At 42.8% G+C, this 23,137-nt stretch overlaps 1 protein-coding gene and 1 pseudogene across 1 annotated transcript; both read right to left on the reverse strand.

Moving 5' to 3' along the window:
• Positions 1-241: 241 nt before the first annotated feature.
• LOC129676487 (olfactory receptor 13A1-like) lies at positions 242-1,094 on the reverse strand (annotated as a pseudogene).
• A 5,857-nt stretch (positions 1,095-6,951) lies between these two features.
• On the reverse strand, positions 6,952-7,899 carry LOC129676493 (olfactory receptor 13A1-like). The gene has a single exon (XM_055606870.1). The coding sequence runs from the start codon at positions 7,885-7,887 to the stop codon at positions 6,952-6,954; it is 936 nt and encodes a 311-aa protein (XP_055462845.1). The 5' UTR covers positions 7,888-7,899.
• Between the last annotated feature and the right edge of the window lie 15,238 nt (positions 7,900-23,137).

The following is a 23,137-nucleotide window of genomic DNA, read 5'->3' on the forward strand; positions in this document are numbered from 1 at the left end:
GCACATGGCGGGTCTCCAAGGGGGAGGTTCTGAAAATCAGACATGTATTGGTGCCACTCAGATCTCTGTGTTCCAACCGAAACAACATAGCAGAGCCAAAAATAACAGTTCTGATTATATGGGACTGAGGTTATTTTCTTTATTATGATGGCTGCCTCTGGGCTGTAAGGAGCTATCTCAGTGTGAGATAGGCAAGTGTGAGAGGAGGCATAGGCCTGGAGGGCAGCCTGTGAATTTCCACCTACAGTTTGGAAATAGGCACACATCTCCCCGGCGCTTGTAGGATCTCCTTATTTCTCAGTGTGTAGATGCGTACGTTCAATTTAGGAATCAGGACTGAATACAACATGGAGGACACTGCTACTTTCTGGGCTGTAGTTGGAAGTGATGCTGATATAAGCACAGAGTGCGGACAAGCACTGTACAGAAACTATTGAGAAGTGTGAAGAAGAGATAGAGAAGGTCTATTTCCCCTCAGCTGAGCACATGTGCAGATGCTGATGATGATGGTGAGGATGAGGATGCATCTACAGGACAGTAAGGTGAGCAAGAAATTGATACCTGCACAGAGGTAATTGGCCATGAGAATCATGATGTTCATAGCCTTGCCATCAGACCAGTGTGGGCAGACGCATTCAGAGCACAGATGGACCACAGGCCCATGGCCAGGGCCCACACAGCTGTGGGTTCATTCTGGAGCTGTAATGCAGGGGACAGCAGATGGCCACATAGTGTTCATAGGCCATGGCTGTGAGCAGCAACAGCTCAGAAGACAAGGACCACAGAAGGAAGAAGAGCTGGGCCATGCAACCCTTGAAGGAGATAGTGTTTTCCTCGGACACTAGGACAACCGGGGCCTTGGGCAGCACAGAGAAGAGGCTGACAATATCCATGATGGTGATGTTGCACAGAAAAAAATACTGGACTGTGGTGCTGGAGGTGACCAAAGCAATGTTTGCTGTGTTGTCTGTGAATGCTCTGGTACAGGGAGACAGCATGCAGCCAAGCAGAAACATCCACAAATTTAGCTGTTCTGTGAACCCTGACAGCATGATCTCAGTCACTCTTGTCTGGTTGGAACCTGACAATAGCATTGAGCAGCCCTGTGTGGACTCCTGTATTCCAGAACCAGTGAGTACTCTGACCAGGAGTCCTTGCCTGCCCTATCTCTACCCGAGACGGATGCAAACAATTAAGCAGGTGCTGGGCCAGCATCTGGCTTCTGGCCAGAGGTAGCTAGAACACAGAAAAACACCCGTGACCTATCTGTCCTGAAAATGACCTTTTGAATAATCTTCACTGTGGATTTGACAGTCAGGTACAAGGTCACATGACCAAGGATTTAGAGAAGACCTCCCATGGGACAGAGGTTGTCTTGGGTTGCATCATACAGGCAAGGCTGTCCAGACATAAGTCAATATTTCTTGATGTTGGCAGATACTACTGAACTCTGAGCAGCAAGATAGAAGCTTTCCACAGACTGAACGGTGTGGTGAGGGGACTTAGACCTGGCTAGCCTCACACCCAGGATCTGAGCATCTGCAATATATTGAAGACTCTCACTTAGGAAATCAACTAGAAAGCTTCCTAGTTTCAAAAATCCTCAGTGGGCATGGATGTTTAAAATTAGGGTGTGCACCAAACATTGGGCAGAGTGCAAGGAGTCTTGTGGAAGAATAGGGGAAGAATAGAAGGATCCAGGAGCTCCCTAAGACCAACAGACCAACTAACCTGGGCCCAGAGGGGCTTACTGAGACTGAAGCATCATCAAAGACCATGCACAAACTGGGCCTAGGCCTCCTACACACATACATAGATGATGGGACCTAGACAACATGTAGGTCCTCTAGAAAGGGGAACAGGGGCTGTTCTTGACATGGACTCTGTTGCCTGCTTTTCAATCACTTCTCCCTGATAGGGCTGCCTTGCCAGGCCACAGGGGAAGAAAAAGCACTCAGTCCTTATGCAATTTGATGTGCCAGTCTGAGTTGGTAGGGGGGAGCCTCCCCTTATCTGAGGAGTAGGGAAGGAGGGGGGCCAAGGGAAAGAGGGGGAGAATAGGAATGGGAGGAGGGGAGGAAGGGCCTCCCCTCCTTTGTTTAGGTAAAGTGAACAAATAAGTTAATAGAAAAAAAATAAAATTAGGCAGTGCCTTTTCTAACCTGCCAGTTGCTCAACCAGCAGATGTATTTCCAGAGTTTGGGATGCTTAAGAGCATGAGGGTCTCCAGTATCAGAAAAATATGGATGCATGTATGTGAATACTTCTAATGTCTACAAAGAAAGTCACAGTTTATGTTATCTCTCTCTCTCTCTCTCCCATCTGTTTGTCTGTCTGCCTGGTTCCTGTCCACTGACTACTGGATGCTTAACCCTAAGCCTGTACCCATATAGAGAAGTTCATACTTGTAATCTTTCCAGTATTTTGGAATTGGTGCATCCTCCCCCACCCTCAACTCACCAAGTTTATGTGCCTTACTCACAAATACATAAAACTACAGTGGACACATATTAGTCGTGATTCAGGAGAGGTTGGAGCCAGGTCCCTGATACAGGACCTAGAGGAGGTTTAGAGGGCTTGTAAGGGAAGCTGCTCAACAGCATCTCCTGTCCCTAGCCTGTCTGTCTGTCACCATTAATGTGACAGCATTAGTCTGACTATCCGAGGAACCTGAACACCATGTCTATCTCACCCCTTCCTTAGCAGAGAAGAGCATGCTTCCCTGGGTAGGAAGAATGATCCTGTACTGTATCCATCTCCTGACCTTCCAGGCACTCTAAAGAGACTGAACAGGCAGCAATCTCCTCATGTACCCCTTGGAAAGTTGGTGTTGAGGTGAGTATAGATGACATTGAAGGAATTTTCCAGTCTATATGACATTGTAGTTCACCTTTGTGATGCCTGAATCTTCTTGACATGGGGAGTTTACCAATTGTTGCTGGCCACAAAGACACAGAAAGAGAGTGACTTTTGATAGTGCTTCAACTACCATTGCAGGAGAAATCACATGATGTCTACCCGAATCTGTATTTTAGATCAGTAACAAATACTCTATAATTGAATTCCCCAGACAGGATTCAGTACATACTTTTACTAAGGTGTACCTAGGTTTATCTAGGCTTCTTTTATATTTTTTATTCTCTCATATATTATGTCTATACTGCTGTTTCTTCCCCCTTCTCTTCTCCCAGTCCCTCTACTACACCTCCCCTCATCCACTCTTCCTCCATTTCCTTTCAGAAAAGGGCAGACTTGCCAGGGAGATCAACCAAACATGGCATATCAAGTTGCAATAAAACTAGGCACCTCCCCTCATATTAAGGCTGAAGGATGTTACCCAGTAGGAGGAAAAGTGTCCTAAAAGCCAATGAAAGAGTCAGAGACAGCCCTGTCCCCACTGTTAGGAGTCCCACAAGAAGACCAACCTACACAACTGGAACATATATGCAGAGAACCTAGGTCAGACCAGGCAGGCTCCCTGGTTGTCAGCTCAACCTCTTTGAGCCCCTCTGAGCCTAGGTTGGTGGATTTTGTGGTAGTGTCCTTGACCCCTCTGGCTCTCGTGATCCCTCCTCCCTCTCTTCTGCAGGATTCCTTGAGCCCAGGTTAATGTTTGGCTGTGGGTCTCTGCATCTGTTTCCATCAGCTGCTGGATGAAACCTCTCTGATGACAGTTATACTAGGCTCCTGTTTGCAAGTAAAGGTCTTTTAAATTAAATTTTAATCAAATTAACTAAATTTAATTAAATTTTAATGGAAAACTTTGTGGGAGTGGCCAACCAATAACTAGTCTAGTTTGACGATGCCACGGAGGGAGTCCATCCTGGACACTGCCTGGAGGGCCAGGAACCAGAGGCTGGATAGCCCGGAGACCTAGGAGAGAGCCAAATATGACCAGAAGAAAAGTCAAGGAAATGGTTCCTGTTGAAATCTGGATTTCTTTTAACACTGGCAGCTGGATCTGAACAGGTGTTCAGGACACCGTGTACATACTGTGGCCACTGGCCAGTGACAGTCTTTGTGAAATTTAGTGCAGCTTGGACAAACAGACTGTCCTGAGGGCCCTGTGACTGGGAAGGTGAAAACAAACAAAATGAGGGTTCATCCCAGGAAGAGGTACACAAGCCTGCCAGTTCTAACCTTTATCACACTGACATTGGCTTTTTCTGGTTGATAAATGGGAGCAGAGCCAGCATAACATAATCTGCCCACATCTCTCTTCTCTATAAGTCCCTCGCAGGGTACTGAGAAATTATTCATCTGGAGGGTCACAGGGTGGTAGGAACGTCACCAATATGCACCCAAAACTGAATCTGTGGGACAGAACAGGACCTTGTGAAAGTAGAAGAAGCAATGTCATTAGGGCCCTGAATCTCATTTCCATCCTGGCCTTGATGGTTGCCTGAGAGCAGCCTGTTCACAGTGTGTGCCTGCTTGTGAGGCCACAGTGGAAAGTACGATAGGCCTGACCTTGTCCCAATGATGGACCCATGGCTCACACACAGGAAAAAGCTCAGCGTTCACTATACTCTGATAGCTAGCGTGCATACTCTAGCTGGCAAAGGCATCATGTCTGCTCTATGTGGCCCCATGTGATTCAAGTTCATGTTGGACTGGCATATGACTGTTGGGGTTTAGTGCTCCAGGGTCAGCCTGAGATACTTGTTTGTCTCCTTGGGAAACTCTTCTGAGTCTGAGTTGAGGATCAGCCTCGTGGCTCAGAATCTGAGCAATTCTGTCTGTTAGAAGCCTTGCCCCCCTCCCCCCCCAAAAGAGGACCAGCCTTTTTTTGGGCTCGGCCTGTGTCCTAGGTACCTTTCCCTGGTCTGACATCTGAGGGGGAACAAAGCTTCTGGAATGGAGTGCAGGACTTATTGCTGCCATATGGATGGCAAGCTGTATTGTCAGAGAGAGCGTGGCGAGTCCCCCCTCTGGAGAGTCAGTCCCTGGCTTCAGGTCTGAATGTTATTTCCCTCATTCTGGGCCAACAGCTGCAACAAAGCAGATCCTTCTCACTATCCTCTCACCCTTCACAGCCCTTTGCTGCTTTTATTCCCATTCCTAGCATCACCACTTGGTCAGCGTGCTGACGTGCAGCCAGCTCTTGTCTCCATGGAAAGTCAGGTCCTTGATGCATTCACAGTTTGCTCAGGGACTTGACACCCGAGGTCAGCCCACATTCAGAAGCTGTTCCCCTAGGGCGTGTTCCTAGCTCCTTCTTTCATTCATTCGACTGGTCAGTCAAGAGAATAGAAACTACAAAGAATGTCCAGAACGTCTTTTTGCTGTGTGGAGGAAGAACTGCATTGTCATAGGGAGCACACTTGGATCTGTCCCTAGTGTCTGTCATTTGCAGAAGCACCTGCGTGCAGCAGCAAGTAGCACAGCAAACCCTTCATACTGCTTCGCTTCTGAATGCATTCTCCCAGCATCCCCACTGTTCCCACCACAATAGAAGGAACCTGTCAGCTGCTGGGAGTGTTTCCGGAAAGGATTTACCAAAGGGGAAGATTACTGTGCATGTGGGCAAGCAGCATCCCGAGACTGGAGACTAGAAAGCATGGCCTAAAGGGAAAAGCCAGCTGAACAAAGGTGTTCCTTTAATCCGTGTTCTGGGCTGCCACCATGATAGGAAGATTCTCCACCGTTACCCATACTGTCATGAGGCCCTGTCTCACAATAGACCAAAATAAAGAGCCAGGTGTCCATGGACCGCATCCTCTGAAACTGTGAGACAGAATAAACGTTTTGGAAAGGTATTTTGGTCACAAGGATGAAGAGCTAAGTGTTGCAACATGCCTAATTTGCACCAGTAGTCCTGGTGTGGTTCAGCACTTAGGAAGAATAAGGCAGTGAGCTGACGGAGAATGTGTTTCGTCTGAAAAGGACACAGCATCTTTTCAGCAGCAGTTGCTGCAGACACTGAGCTGTCTTCCCACCAGTATCTTAGCCATGGCTGCAGATGCATTTCCCCCTCCTCTTCCTTCACTCCTACTCCAGCTTGCTGTTTTAGCCAGGAGTGTTTGGTCAACACGAAACAGACTGTGTGTGTGTGTGTGTGTGTGTGTGTACACTTTCTTTCTTCTTCCTTTCTTTGTCTTACTGGCTTGGATTTGTTTTGTGTTTTTTTGCATTTAGTTTGAGAGAAGGGTGAGTAGGTAAATAGGAGGGTAGGATCTGGGAGTTATGGGAGGAGAAAGAATATGATTAAAACACATTGCATGAAAGAAAAGTTTTAACCCCAGCATTTTCATCTATGATATATGTTGATTTTCATTTACAGTGTAAAGGAAGAGTTCCACTTCACCCTTTGTGTGCAGCCATTCATCTAGTTTCCCCAAAACCTTTTGTTGGAAATAATTAACATTTCTCATGGGTTTGCTTGTCCTCATTTTCATAAGTATGCTGGACTCACATGTGAGTTCACTTTTGAAACTTAAAAATTTATCTCTGTTCCCCTGATTACCTCTTACTCCATGCCGGCTTTGATTCCCACAGCTCAGTAGGAAGTTGTGAAATGGAGAACCTGAGTCTCTCAACTTTGTTTTCCCCAAGACACAGTGGTCATGCTAGCCCCTCAACTTTCCTTATGGAGTTTAGATTCCAAGCCATAGTTGTGAAACAAAGCCCTGTAAAGCTTACAGGAAGGCCCTGCATAAAAGGCCTTCATTTTGCAGTAATTACCTTTGTCACCAATGTGACATCTCCATTTAGATAAACTTTAATTGAAATGGTTTGTATTTCTCAGGAAATAAAGCTTGAGTGTTTTGTTTACATTGCCTCTAAGGATTTTGTTGCTTTTGAGGTTACAGTAGGTGGAATTACCCAGTCCTTGCATCAGAGAAAGGTTTTCTAAAGCAGCAATAGGTACACTCCCACTGCATGAGGCTGCTCTCAGGAAAGCATGTTTAGAAACAGCCCAAGCTGGGAACACAGCCTGCACATCTCCACCTAATGTGAGGAAGAGGGCAAGAGTCTGCCCAGGGCGAGCTTGACATCCTTGTTCCTCAGTGTGTAGATGAGGGGGTTCAGGGTCGGGCTGAGGACCGAGTACAGCACTGAAGTCACTTTGCTTCTTTCTGGGCTGTAGCTGGAAGCAGGACTGATGTAGGCACAGAACACAGAGGAGTAGTACACACAGACCACGATGAGGTGGGAGGAGCAGGTAGAGAAGGCCTTCCTCTTGCCCTCAGCAGAGCGCATGCGCAGGATGGTGGCGATGATGTAGCCATAGGACAGCAAGGTGAGCGCGAAGTTGATGCCTCCGTAAAAGGCATCTGCCACAAGAGTCATAATGCTATTCACGTATGTGGGGCTGCAGGAGAGCAGGAGGAGTGGGGGGATCTCACAGAAGAAGTGGGTGATGACCTTGGGGCCACAGAATGACAGCTGTGTCATCAGGCCTGTGTTGATAGATGCATTCAGAGCACAGATGGACCACACGCCAATGGCTAGGGCCCCACACAGCTGTGGACTCATCCTGGAGCTGTAATGCAGGGGATAGCAGATGGCCACATAGCGGTCATAGGCCATGACTGTGAGCAGCAGCAGCTCAGAGGATGCAGACCACACAAGGATGAAGAGCTGGGCCATGCATCCCTTGAAGGAGATGGTGTTTTCCTCAGACAGTAGGCCAAGCAGGGCCTTGGGCAGCACAGAGGAGGTGCAGATAATATCCATGGTGGCCAGATTGCACAGGAAAAAGTACATGGGGCTGTGGAGCCCAGTGCTGGAGGTGACCAAAGCAATGATCACAATGTTGCCTATTAGAGCCATTGTGTAGAGGGACAGGAAGCAGACTATCAGGAACAGCTTTAGACTAGGGTGCTCTGAGAAGCCTTCCAGCACAAACTCTGTCACCACTGTCTGGTTGGGACTCCACATCATCCTGGAGAGTTTCAGGTCCTCTGCTGTCTCTGTCAGCTTCTGAGAAAACGTAATGATCTACCACTTCAAAGTCCAGTTCCAAACTCTCTGCTGTCAGAAACAGAAGGAGTGAGTGTACTACCTTCATAAAAACCTGCTGTCTTTTATTGGAAACCCACATATATTTCCTTTACTTTTATTTCCCACCTAGAAACTTTCAGCCTGTAGACTTGGATGAAGAGGGACATGTGCTCCTCTCTCATCTTCTTGAACCTGTGGAAGAGCGAAGCTCAGGATCTGCCTGTACTTTACTTCTCTGTCACCACTAAGCACCGTTCTCTGGGGACAGTGCTTGGGGACACAGCTGTCCCTCTTACCTCCGCATCAGACATTCTCAATTTTAGATGGACACACACTGAGGAAACTCTTGGTCCTCCCTTCACACCTGACCTCCTAGCTTCTCAAGCACTTCATTTTTTCTGATATCTGGAGTGGTTGTTTTATTACCCATCTCATCCTGAGGACAGATAGCATCCCCATGACCAGCTAGTCTTGTATTTTCTGAATTTTACCTATTGTTATCTGTGACTTCTCCTATATTTGGGACTGTCCTGACTCGAACTTCAAATCTAACATTTCTCAAAATCCAGGCCTATAAACCCAAAGGACCTTTTGAGCCTTCCTGTCTCAACGAACCACAGTTAACATCAAAGCCAATGTATCCACAGCTGAAGTCATTGCCACTGTCTATAGATATTTCTGTATACTTTCAATGTCCTTATACAGAAGTTCACCCTCTGCTACCCGGTGTTTCAAAATGTTTTGTCTATGGAGCACAGCTTCGTCTCTCTGACTTGTTGTCTTACCTGTAGCCTATGCCCTTGATAGGTCCTCAATGGAGACCTGTTCCATGAGAAAAGAATGGTGTTCTTCACTCTCTTTTCTTCAGGAATCCAACTGATCCTCAAAGTGTTCAACTAGAGCTTTCCTAATATTGTAACTTATGTTCTCAATGTCTTCAGCTGTTTCACAGTTTCTGGCTTCTTGTCATCTCCAACATTTTCAGTTTCCTTCTCTATCACCCAAGGAGTACAGACTGGGTCCCTTAAGATAACTGGCCCTTTGCCCCTAATAAAAACTCACTTTCTCTCTCACCATTAATTCAACAAAGCATGCCCTAACGCTTCACACAGAAGACTCATCTGGCATCCCCTGTTAGCCTTTTTTATAGTTCCTGCATGAACACACTTATCCCATCCATAAAACTTTTCGGAAATTATTTGGAGTGCTCCTTATCTGGAAATATCCTTTTTTTTTTTTGGTGGAAACCTTTTGTTGAAATGTTTCATTCACTGAACCCAATGTCCCTCTCTGCTTCCCCACTTTGCCCTATAATACTTCATGTTCTTTGATTACATTTTATCTCGCATATATTTTTCTTAGCATGGCTCACAATCGATCTTTTTTCTAGTTAATGTAGAATTTTAAACCTTATACCTGCCTCCATTTCAAATTAGAGATACCGAAGTATTGTATTTACTCTTTGAAACCATGTAGCTGGTGTTATGTCTGAGCATGCCCCTCCCCCCTTTCTATTGTACCAGAGATGCCAGTGCGAATTTAGTATTGCAAATGGTTCTGCAGAAACAGAATTGCAAAAGCAAATTCCCTTAATATTCTTAGCAGTTTCTGGATCAGGTTAGCTAATTCAACTACAAATGAAACTGTAAAATACTTTCCTGACAGTACCTATAATCTGTGATATTAACTTCCATTCCGAGGTGTACCTGCCTCAGAGTTAAAGGAAAAGACTTAAAAATAACAGAAACTGAGACAAACGTGCTATATGATAGGAATTTCCTAGTATCAACAATACATCTATACAAATCTAATTACATGGAAATAACGAACTGATTTGTAAATGACACATCTAAGAAGAAATGTCAGAGAACTGTAATAAATAGGGAGATTTAAGGACCCAGAAACATGTCAACACTTCTATGAACACAGGATTTTTGCAAACAAACAAACAAACAAACAAACAAACAAAACAGGAACAAGCAAAAAACACACTAGTGAAATGTTGGCATGTTCAACAAACGGTGCTGGTCAGATTGGACGTTCAGATGTAGAAGAATGAAACTAGATCCTTATCTCTGACCATGTACAAAACTGAACTCTGAGTAGATCAAGGACCTCAGCATAAGATCAGATACCCCAAAAATGACAAAGGAGAAATCATGGAATATGCTTGCACTCATTGTCACAGGAAAAACATTTTAAGCAGGACTATGGAAGCCCAAACATTAAGATCAACAATGGGTGAATGAATTCACGTGCTGCAGTTATGTATCTGTACAGAAAAGGACACCATTTTCTGTACAGATGTGGAGTGAAGAAGCAGCCTAGGCAAAAAGTCTCTAACAGGGGGCAAGATGGCGGCACCGGGAGGACTCTCATTGTGATCAGCAGCACAGCAGGATCAGCACAGTGACCAGCAATCAGAGCTTGCAGCCATAAACACAGTGATTGTATTTCCCAGGTGAGAGTATACCCCACGGTGGGGGATTCAATCAGCTTTTAACTCACCCGGCTAAACCGCAGAAGAGATCCTGGTTCCACCAGACGCTTGGCCGCCAGCCCCAGCCCAGAACTACATGCCAGTGTCTCTGGTCATGGTCCCAGACTGAACCGTGTACACCACACTATCAGAGACTGGAATTTTCAGTCGAGAGATAACCCCACGGTGCAGGAAACGATTGGGACTGGCCTTAGGTCACCCAGACATCCTCTGGAAAAGACTCGGGTTCCACAGGAGCCTCAGGAGCCAGCCCGGAGCCAGAGCCGGGGACCCAGGCTCCTGCACAGATCCTTGCCTGCGCGCCTAAATCGCTGCCTCAGATAGAACTGTGGGCACCAGGGCACCAGCAAATGAGTTTCACTGTCCAGTGCAAACACACAGGGAGGGAAATGGCTGGTCTGATCTCAGAGCACTCAGCCAACACCCCCACCCCGAAAAGTTCTCGGAAAAATTACCCAGTTTAAGCAGACGCCCAGGCTCCCAAAGACCGGAAAGGCAGACACAGGCGGTTTCTGCGCGCCAGCCAGCTGGTGCAGTCTGAGCAGTGTGCCCCAGGGCAAAAAAGAGACTGAGAGTCCCTGTCTCCAGAGAATCCACAGGGAAGGAAGGAAACTGTACTGACTTAAATTACCCAGTCCTTCCCTGGAAAAAGTCTCGCAGACCGGCAGGGCCGCGCCACCATCACTCAGCTGTGCTCCAGACACAGGCACAAACAGTTGCTGCGCACCAGATGTCCAACTGGGTCACAGCAGCTGATCATGAAATTTACAGCAAGAAACCCAGAAACAGGGCAGCTGTCTTCAGGACTTCCCTGGGTGAGAGGAGAACCCTCTTGACTAACAAAGACCACAGTTACCACTCAGGTCTCTATCCCTGAGGTGAGCAGCAGCAACTCCTGAAAAAACGCCAGCCATCCAGGGACTATACCCAAAAAGCTGAGAAGACATCCTTCAGGAAAAACCAGCTTCCTGCAAAGGGGATTTTCTCCACCACAGGATCCCCAGGAACCACCAGAAAATAACCCCAAACACCTAAGATAGCACAATGGGTAGAGGCCAGCGTAAAAGCTCAAGCAACAAAAGACAGAGCAATATGGCATCTCCAGAACCCAGTTACCCAGGGGCAAGTAGCCCTGGACACCCCAGCATAACTGAAATCCAAGAAGATGACCTAACAACTATGCTCATGAAGATGATAACAGAGGAAATAAATAAGATACGTAAAGACATAGAGGAAGATAAACTCAAACAGAATATTGCCATCTGTAAAGAAATAGAGGAAGCTGCAACCAAACAGTTTATGGCCTTTAGAAAGGAAATGCTTAAAGCACTGAATGAAATAAAAGAAACAGAGTTGAAGAAACTAAAAGAAAAACAGGAAAGTACAATCAGAAAGGTGAAGGAAGTAAACAAACAACTCAAGACCTGAAGATAGAATTGGAAAAATTAAAGAAAACACAAATGGAGGAAATAATGGAGAGGAAGAATCTAGGGAAGAAAACAGTAACTACAGAGGTGAGCATAACCAACAGACTACAAGAGATGGAAGAAAGAATCTCAGGTGTAGAAGATACAATGGAAGAAATCGATGTATCTGTCAATGAAAATGTTAAATCCAAAAAATTCCTGACACAGACCGTCCAAGAAATCCAAGACAATATGAAAAGACAAAACCTAAGAATAATAGGTCTAGAGGAAAAAGAAGACTCCCTTCTCCAAGGCCCAGAAAATATTTTCAACAAAATCATTGAAGAAAATTTCCCCAAGTTAAAGGAGAGGCCAATAAGAATACATGAGGCCTACAGAACACCCAACAAATTTGACCAGAAAAGAAAATCCTCCCACCACATAATAATCAAAACAGTAAGTATACAGAACAAAGAAAAAATACTAAAAGCTGCAAGGGAAAAAGGCCAAGTAACATATAATGGCAAACCCATTAGAATCACATCTGACTTTTCAACAGAGACTATGAAAGCCAGAAGGGCCTGGATGGATATCATGCAGACCCTAAGAAAACACAGATGTTAGCCCAGGCTACTATACCCTGCAAAGCTCTCAGTCCTCATAGAAGGAGAAAACAAGATATTCAATGATTCAATGACAAAAACAAATTTCAACAATACCTACACACAAATCCAGCATTACAGAAGACACTGGAAGGGAAAATACAACCCCAAAAAATTAGCTTCTTTCAAGAAAACACAGGAAATAATTAACTTTACTACAGTAAAACAAAAAGCAACCAAGCACACAACCTTATGAACACAGCCAACATCAAAATCAAGGGATCTAACAGCCACTGGTCATTAATCTCTCTCAACATCAATGGACTCAACTCTCCAATAAAAAGACACAGATTAACAGAATGGATACATAAACAAAACCCAGCAATCTGTTGCATACAAGAAACACACCTAAGGCACAAAGATAGACATTATCTGAGGGTAAAGGGTTGGAAGACGACTTTCCAAGCAAATGGACCCAGGAGGCAAGCAGGAGTAGCCATTCTAATATCTGATAAAATAGACTTTCAACCAAAATTAATAAAAAGAGATGGGGAAGGACACTTCATATTCATCAAAGGAAAATTCCACCAGGAAGAGATCACAATCCTGAACATCTATGCCCCAAATACAAGAGCATCCACATTTGTTAAAGAAACATTGATAAAATTTAAACCACATATAGATCCCCACACATAAAGAGTGAGAGACTTCAACACCCCACTCTCAACAAAGGACAGGTCAACAAAACAGAAATTAAACAAAGAAACAATGTCTCTGACAGAGGTCATGAATCAAATAGACCTAACAGACATTTACAGAACTTTACACCCAAACACAAAAGAATTTACCTTCTTCTCAGCACCTCATGGAACCTTCTCCAAAATAGACCATATAGTTGGTCACAAAGCAAGCCTCAACAGATACAAGAAGATTGAAATAATCCCTTGTATCTTGTCTGATCACCATGGAATAAAGCTGGACCTCAACAATAACAGAAATGGCAAAAAGCCTACACACACATGGAAACTGAACAACTTGTTACTAAATGACAGCTGGGTCAGGGAAGAAATAAAGAAAGAAATTAAAGTCTTTCTAGAAATCAATGAAAATGAAGACACAACATACCCAAACTTGTGGGACACAATGAAAGCAGTTCTAAGAGGAAAAGTTCATAGCACTAAGTGCCTTCAAGAAGAAATTCGAGACAGCTCATTCAAGCAACTTAATGGCTCACTTAAAAACCCTAGAAAAAGAAGAAGCAGACACACCAAGAAGGAGTAGACGGCTGGAAATCATCAAACTCAGGGCTGAAATCAATCAATTGGAAACAAATAAAACATTTCAAAGAATCAATGAAACCAAGAGCTGGTTCTTTGAGAAAATCAACAAGATCGACAAACCCTTAGCCAAGCTAACTAAAAGGCAGAGAGACACCACCCAAATCAACAAAATCAGAAATGAAAAGGGGGACATAACTACAGACACTGAGGAAATCCAAACAATCATTAGGACTTACTTCAAAAGTCTATATGCCACAAAATTTGAAAATCTAAATGAAATGGACAATTTTCTTGATCAATTTGACTTACCAAAGCTGAATCAGGACCAGGTAAATCAATTAAATAGTCCTATATCCCCCAAAGAAATAGAAGTGGTCATCAAAAGTCTCCCATCCAAAAAAAGCCCAGGACCAGATGGCTTCAGCGCAGAATTCTACCAGACCTTCAAAGAAGAGCTAACACCAATTCTTTTCAAACTATTCCACAAAATAGAAACAGAAGGAACATTACCAAACTCATTCTATGAAGCCACAGTCACCTTGGTACCTAAACCTCACAAAGTCTCAACAAAGAAAGAGAATTTCAGGCCAATCTCCCTTATGAACATTGATACAAAAATACTTAACAAAATACTTGCAAACCGAATCCAAGAACACATCAAAGATATTATCCACTATGACCAAATAGGCTTCATCCCAGGTATGCAGGGGTGGTTCAATATACGGAAATCCATCAATGTGATCCACCATATTAACAAACTGAAAGCAAAAAACCACATGATAATCTCTCTAGATGCTGAAAAAGCATTTGACAAAATACAACATCCATTCATGTTTAAAGTATTGGAGAGATCAGGGATACAAGGCACATATCTAAACATAGTAAAGGTGATATACAGCAAGCCTATAGCCAACATCAAACTAAACAAGAGAAACTTAAAGCAATCCCACTGAAATCAGGGACAAGACAAGGCTGCCCACTCTCTCCATATCTCTTCAACATAGTGCTGGAAGTCCTTGCTAGAGCAATAAGACAGTTGAAGGAGATCAAGGGGATACAGATTGGAAAGGAAGAAGTCAAATTATCACTATTTGCAGATGATATGATAGTATACATGAGTGACCCCAAAAACTCTACCAGGGAACTCCTGCAGCTGATAAACACCTTCAGCAAAGTGGCCAGATACAAAATTAACTTAAAAAAAAAAATCAGTAGCACTCCTGTATACAAAAGACAAAAGGGCTGAGAAAGAAATTAGGGGAACAACACCCTCCACAATAGCCACAAATGACATAAAGTACCTTGGTGTAACCCTAACCAAGCAAGTCAAAGACTTGTATGAAAAAAATTTCAAGTCTCTGAAGAAAGAATTAGAGGAAGATATGAGAAGATGGAAAGATCTCCCATGCTCATGGCTTGGCAGGCTTAACATAGTAAAAATGGCCATCTTACCAAAAGCAATCTACAGATTTAATGCAATTCCCATCAAATTGCCAACACAATTCTTTACAGACCTGGAAAGAAAAATTCTCAACTTCGTATGGAATAACAAGAAACCCAGAATTGCTAAAACAATCCTCTACAATAAAAGATCTTCTGGAGGTATCTCCATCCCTGATCTCAAGCTGTACTATAGAGCAACAGTTATAAAAACTGCATGGTACTGGCATAGAAACGGAATGGTGGATCAATGGAATTGAACAGAAGACCCAGAAATAAACCCACACACTTACGGACACCTGATTTTTGACAAAGATGCCAAAACCATACAATGGAAAAAAGATAGCATCTTCAACAAATGGTGCTGGTCTAACTGGATGTCTACATGTAGAAAAATGAAAATAGATCCATACTTATCACCCTAAAGAAAACTGAAGTCCAAGTGGATCAAAGACCTCAACATAAAACCAGACACATTAAATCGGCTAGAAAAAAAAGTGGGGAATACCCTAGAACTCATTGGTACAGGAGAGAACTTCCTGAACAGAACACCAACAGCACAAGCTCTGAGAGCAACAATCAATAAATGGGACCTCATGAAACTGAAAAGCTTCTGTAAAGCAACGGATACTGTCATCAAAACAAAGCGACTGCCTACAGATTGGGAAAGAATCTTCGCCAACCCTTTATCTGACAGAGGACTCATATCCAGTATATATAAAGAACTAAAGAAGCTGAAAAGCAGCAAACTAAGTAATCCACTTAAAAAATCGGGAACAGAGCTAAACAGAGAATTCTCTGTAGAGGAATATCGAATGGCAGAGAAGCATTTAAAGAAATGCTCAACCTCATTAGCCATTAGGGAAATGCAAATCAAAACAACCCTGAGATTTCACCTTACACCCATCAGAATGGCCAAGATCAAAAACTCAAGTGACAACACATGCTGGAGAGGTTGTGGAGAAAGGGGAACCCTCCTCCACTGCTGGTGGGAATGTAAACTTGTACAACCACTCTGGAAATCAATCTGGCCCTTTCTCAGACAACTAGGAATAGCGCTTCCTCAAGATCCAGCCATACCACTGCTAGGCATATGTCCAAAAGAGATTCAAGTACACAAAAAGGACATTTGCTCAACCATGTTTGTAGCAGCTTTATATGTAATAGCCAGAAGCTGGAAACAGCCCAGATGCCCCTCAACTGAAGAATGGATGCAGAAACTGTGGTACATCTATACAATGGAGTATTACTCAGCAATGAAAAATAAGGAAATCGTGAAATTTGCAGGTAAATGGTGGGACCTGGAAAGGATCATCCTGAGGGAGTTGTCCCAGAAGCAAAAAGACACACACGGTATATACTCACTTATATAAACATAGAACATAGGATAAACCCACTAAAATAGGTACATCTAAACAAACTAAGCAAAAGAGAGGACCCTAACTAAAATGCTCAATCCCCATCCTAAAAGGCAAAGAGGATGGACATCAGAAGAAGTAGAAAACAGGAAACAACCTAGGAACCTGCTACAGAGGGCCTCTGAAAGCCAGAAGAAGAAAACAGGAAACAAACTAGGGACCTACCACAGAGGGCCTCTGAAGGCCTCTGCCCTGCAGACTATCAAAGCAGATGATGAGCCTGATGGCCAACTGTCGGGCAGAGTGAATGGAATTTTATGTATGAAGTGGGAAATAGCAAGAGCTGGAGAGGACAGGAACTCCACAAGGAGAGCAACAGAACAAGAATATTTGAACATAGGGAACTTCCCAGAGACTCATACTCCAACCAAGGACTATTCATGGAGATAACCTAGAACCCCTGCACAGATGTAGCCCATGGCAGTTCAGTGTCCAATTGGGTTACATAGTAATGGGAAGAGGGACTGCCTCTGACACAATCTGATTGGCCTGCTCTTTGATCACCTCCCTCTGAGGGGGGAGCAGCCTTACCAGGCCACAGAAGAAGACAATGCAGCCATTCCTGATGTGATCTGATAGACTAAGATCAGAAGGAAGGAGAGGGGGACCTCCCCTATCAGTGGACTTGGGGAGGGGCATGCATGCAGAAAGGTGAGGAAGGGTGGGATAGGGAGGGGAGGAGGGAAGGGCTTATGAGGGGATACAAAATGAATAAAGTGTAATTAATAATAATAATAAAAAGTCTCTAACAACTGACAGAGGGTTAGTAGACAGGATATACAAACAACCCATAACATTAAACAGAAAGAAAACAAACAATTCAACTAAAAATGGGGGAAAGGAATTAAACTGAATTTTTTGGAAGATGAAATACAAAATATTTAAGAAATAGTTTTTTTAAAAAAATGTTCAACGTTCTAAGCCACCAGAGAAATGGTAATTAAAAATCCTCTGTGATTTCATCTTACCTCAATAAGGATGGCCAAGATAAACAAACAAACAAAAAAAATGACTGCAGACACTGGCAAGAATGCAGGGAAAGGAGCAATCTATTCATTGCCACTGGAAGTACAAACTGGTACAATTACTATAGAAAGCAGCACGGAGTTTCCTCAAAGAGATGGAAAGAGATGAAATACGTGCTTCAGATATACCATTCCTAGGCACCAACCCAAAGGACTATATATCTTAAGAGAGCAAAACTTGCTCTTTCATGCTCATTGCTGCTCTATTCACAGTAGCCAGGAAATGGAAACAACATGGATGTCCAGAACATGAATAATGGGGAGTGAAACTATAGTAGTTGCATAATGGAACACTACTGAGATGTAAGAAAAATGAAATTATGGAGTTTTTAGGAAGATGAGGAGATGAGGACATAACCCCACCCTTATCTGAGTTGCTATGGACATTTGGTAGCTGCTGGCAAAAGCAGAGTCAGTTTTGTTTAGTGATGTGATCTCTCTCTTTATAGACCACACTCCAAAGTAGACACCATATTTAAGAGCATTGGCCAGCAGAAACTAGACTCAGTGAGTTTTAAAGAAGAGGATATTAAAAGTTTAATGAATAGGAAAGCAGGGATGTACAGGAGAATTGAGGAGGGAAAGTGAACCTGATCAAATTTATTGTATGAAATTCTCAAAGAATTTGTAAAAGCATTAAAAAATATCACATCATTTTGAATTTGGTGGGCATGTTGGCAATGTACATTTTATCCCAGATTTTGGGAGAGAGAGAGGCTGTTCAAAGCCAGAAGTGTCCACATAAAGAAGTTTCAGATTAGCCAGAGCTACACAGTAAAGCACTGTTTCAGAAAGCAGAAAATATATCCAGGAAATAAAATCAGCCAATCAGAGTGACACCAATACTCCATTGTGGAGAAGTGGTCATATTACCAAATAAACACAATGGACCTAGGTATCCATCTGGGGATCAAAGGATGAAGAAAAGGTAATGTAGATGCACAATGGAATGTTATCCAGCCATAAAAAGCATGATATCTTTTTATGTACAGTAGAATGTATGGGAATGGAGAATAACATGTGAAGAGAAATAAGCCTGATACTTAAAGAGAGATGTCACATTTATCTCTCACATGTAGAAACTAGAAAACTCTATCTTAGTAGAGTAATGATTAATAGACATAAATGGCAAAAGTGAGGAAGTGGTAAGCAAGACAGCACAATGGGAACAAAGGACATTTAAATAAAAAAATTTTAGGGCTCTGCATGGTAGACTACCATCCACAATCATCTCTTATTTATATACAAATAAGGAGATGACAGTCACGGAAACAAACATTTACTTAGAATATGTATAAACATATAGATATATCAACCTATGCCCATCAAAATTCGGTGACCTTCTGTTACAAATAATAACACTGACTGACACCATTTATGATATCATTATTCATATACAAATTCATAAAAATATATCACAGAAAAGCGAGATATAAGCAGACAACAATATGGATAGTGTCCAAAGTTTTAGATGTGCAAAATAACGGTTTACAATGAGGTTATATGCTCTTGTGTGGAGGAAAATGCACTCAAAACCTGACCTGTAGCAGAAGGTGCACATCTGTGCCACCTCTTAGTCATTGTGACTTGAGCAAAAGGGTGTACAGGACTTCTGAGATCACGAAAATGTCCTGTATCTTCATTAAAGTAGGCTACTGGAAGGAAGGATTCTGTAAAATATATCGAATGGTTTAAAAAAGAATTCAAACCACTTCCTTAAGTGTATCTTGAAAACTATAAAGAAAGATTACTTTCATTTTAGAATTTTACTTTAATCAAAGCCTTGGCTTTCTGCCTTCAAAATGTCTTAAGTGTGTTAGAGAAAATGGAGTGTATATTAAGTGTAATAGGAGCCACATGCATTAAGGTGAACAGAGGAGGCATCAGTGAGAGAGGGGAGAGAGTGTGACCTCTGTGGAGTATGAGTATTACTGAGAGGTTAGGTGGAGACATGCCTTTTGAACAGTGTACCACAATGTCTTTTGCCACCTGAGCAATCCAATGGCAACATGTACACTTTTGCATCCACTTTACAACAGTGAGACATGGAATGTGACCGTGTGCACAGCTGCAGACACATAAAAACTGAACTCAAGAAAACATTAATGATTCCATAGCGTGTACCAAAATTTCTGATCACACTTACATCGACTATATTGAAAAATACCGTATTACAGTCCACTGAGAACACTTAGAAGCAAGCACAGAACAATTACAATCAGTATCTGCAGCCTGATAAACGTACAAAGGTATTAAAGGCTTGTTCAGGGACTCAGTGTTGACACTGTGGTAACAACTGTAAGACCCTGAGGTGGACACTCCACGAGGGCTCTTGTCTGTTAACCCTGAAGTTCCTAGAAATGGAGCAACAGTGAAATCAGACAAGTACCAAGTTCTGGGATTCCCAAGTCCATATTGAGACTGGCCGGTGGACTGGAGAGGGATTTGTTCTTGAAAACCTAGCAATGGGAAGGCAATTAGATCATCAGCATGAATCTGTGATGGGAAAAAGCTGGATTAGACGCTGGACTTTCAGGTAGTCAGGACTCATTGAGAGCATGAGTTGGTGTCCTTCTGTAATGACATCCAAACACTAGGACAAATGTCACTTTTACAGTGAGACTTTTGCTTTGGAGCTCCACTGATAGCCAGAATAGTCACATAGTGGAAGTTAAGGTTTCACTCACCTTTCCTTGTCCCAGTAAACTCGGTGACAGATGCTCATACAAAGCACACAACGGGCTGACCCCAGACTTTAGTGTCCCCCTGAAGCTCTGTCTTCCTCTGTGTGGAGGTCACTGACCTTCAGAAATATGTGTGATTTATGAGGCCAGTAGGAGGTGTTTGTCCTGGCGCCTCCTGGGGTAGAAACTCAAGGAGAAAGCTCTCAGGAGCAATTAAAGGAGACTCTTGGCTTCATGACCCAAGCTCCCTGCAGACTTGTGTGGAGGACAATGGTCAGGGGAGTCACACACTGAGGGAAGTTTCCCTCCCCCACCAAGCCTGTACATGCATCAGGTCATCGGGATACTCATGTCCTGTGTGGTCTCACCAGAATACAAATTGACTCCTCTGTGTAACGCTGAGAGTGCTTCATATGACTCAGACATACATGGAGTGGGTTCGTTCTAAGTATGTTGTATGTTTAAATCTCCCCTTCCTCTTCCTACATTCAAGCCTTTCTATATCTTGTTGTGAATTAATGTTCCTTCAGCACTTCCATTCTGTTTGCTGCAACTTGTAAGCATCTAAAATATTTATTCAGCCCTGAGGTAGCATTATACAGATAGAAAGGTTTATATTTAGGAATATGTATAAATATGCATCTACTTATACACATGCAATAACCATTAAATAAATAAAAAAGTAAATAAAAAAGTAGCCATGAATTTGGAGAAGAATGATAGAGGGATATGTCAAAGGGCTTCAAGGGAGAAAAGAAAGGTAGGAAAGTTATAATCAAAATATAATCTCAAACAAATTTAAAATTTTATTCAGAGTTTTATGTGTCACCAGATAGAAAAAGAAAACCTAAAAACTAATATAACTAGAATTTTTAATTGAAAAACATTTTTTTTTCACACAATGTATTCTGATCATAGTTTTACCCTCCACAAACTCCTCCCGTATCCTCCCACCCAATTCCATGTTTCTTCTTCCATCCTTTTCAGAAAAGAAACATAAAAGCAAACAAAATACACACCAACAACAAATGAACAAACAAACAAAAACAGACACACAGAACCAAAATCCAAGACAAAATTAGAGACCGTAATATACAGCAAAAGGCCAGTAAGACAAAAAAGGCAAAACACAGAAATATGAGAGAGAAAGTCAGCTAAAATATTACTGAGTTTGTTTTTGTTTTCTATCTACTGCTGAGCAGGTGGCCTACCAGTTAAGTGGGTTTTATACCCAGCGAGACTATTGGTGGGAGTAAAATTTCCCTGAGTGTTCCAAGGTCTCTCAATAGTTGCCATTGTCCAGTTGTGGGCTTCTTGATTAGTTCCCATGTACTGCAGGAGGATGCTTCACTACGATGGCTTCTCTGAGTGAGACACTGATCTATGAGTAAAGCAGAGGTTTGTTAGGAGTATTTTTGTTGCTATGTACCTTTCCCAGAACTGTTGTGTTTTGTTTTCCCCTCTCTTCATGGCATGTCTATTCTTAGGTTCTTGGCCAGCTAAGCAGTGTCAGGTGTGGGTTCTATTTCATGGAGTGGGACTTAAATCCGTGGAGAGAGTGGCTGGCTACTCCCATAAATTTTGTGACACTGTTGCAATAGTTTATCATGCAAGCAGTCACCGCTGCAGATTGAAGGATTTGTAGCTGGCTGGTGTTTACCTTTTTCCTCTGGTAGAGTGCAGAGCACATTCTAGCACCTGGAATACTAGCCAGTTGAGGTGAAGGTTCTTGTTAGGCAATGGCTAGACTTCTCCATATTCAATGAATTATGTATGTGCTGTTTTCAGCAACAGGGTTTTATTATCAGTTTGTGGAGCGCTACCAATTGCCTTGGCAATAGCCTGAGTTTTTAGGGGTTTCCATGGGGTCCTGTTTGCTAAAAATTCAATGAGCTATAACACATTCCTGGCACTGGAGCATATGGTTGCAAGAGATGTCTAACTGGGCCTTTGTCCCTCTTGCTATTTGATGATTCCATTAGGATTTCTTTAACATACATTTGTATTTTAAGATGTCTCTCCTGTAGTAGGTTCCCATGACCACTCAGATGTCCCTCTCTTTATCTCCTCTCTTGCTCCACCTCTTCCCCTCTTTCTGTTTAATTATCCCATTCCAATCCCCCTCTTTCATCCCTTCGTAACTATATGTTCTATTTCTCCTTCCTTGTGAGACCCTCTGTTCCCCCAGCCCTAACTTCCTATGTAACTTCTGTGGTCACATGGATCACAATTTCCGTATTAAAGACCTAGCAGTTAACACCCACATATAAGCAAATATGCCCACTTTATTGTTATTTGGGATTTGGGTCACTTTATTCAGGACAATTTTTGTCTAGCTCCGTTCTTTACTTGCAAATTTAATATTTTTTTCTTTTCTATATTATGTTTTTATTGATTCTTTGGGAATCACTTTGAACAAACTCATATCCCAGTTCTTCCATGTCAACTCCCACCCTTGTGACTTCCCCTCCCCCCCAAAGAAAAGAAAAGAAAAAATCCTTCAATTTGTGTTACCTATATACTCACTGGATTATGGTCAAATGCTCAGGGGCCAGACCCTTAAACAGAACTGAATTATTCCCCTCCTGCACTCCCACCAGAAGCCATCAATTGTGGAGAGCTAATGGCAGAATCCTTATCAAACCCTTTAAGAATTCTTTCTATTTAATCTTCCTATTTGGGCTGATACTTTTACAGGGGCTGTGGGTAGAGATTATCACAGAAGCCTTCCAAGTCCTTCTTTCTCAACTATGCATCTGCAACCATAGATATTCCTACAAAAGTAGCTTCCTTGCTCTTTACAGTCAGTAGGAGCATAGGTCATGGGCTTCCACA

The sequence above is a fragment of the Psammomys obesus genome, unplaced genomic scaffold, assembly GCF_907164565.1.
Source record: "Psammomys obesus unplaced genomic scaffold, mPsaObe1.curated_primary_1811, whole genome shotgun sequence".
NCBI lineage: Eukaryota > Metazoa > Chordata > Mammalia > Rodentia > Muridae > Psammomys > Psammomys obesus.

Bases quoted from the DNA above. Each gene is read 5' to 3' on its own strand.
- LOC129676493 (XM_055606870.1), bottom strand. From the start codon at position 7,887: ATGATGTGGAGTCCCAACCAGACAGTGGTGACAGAGTTTGTGCTGGAA.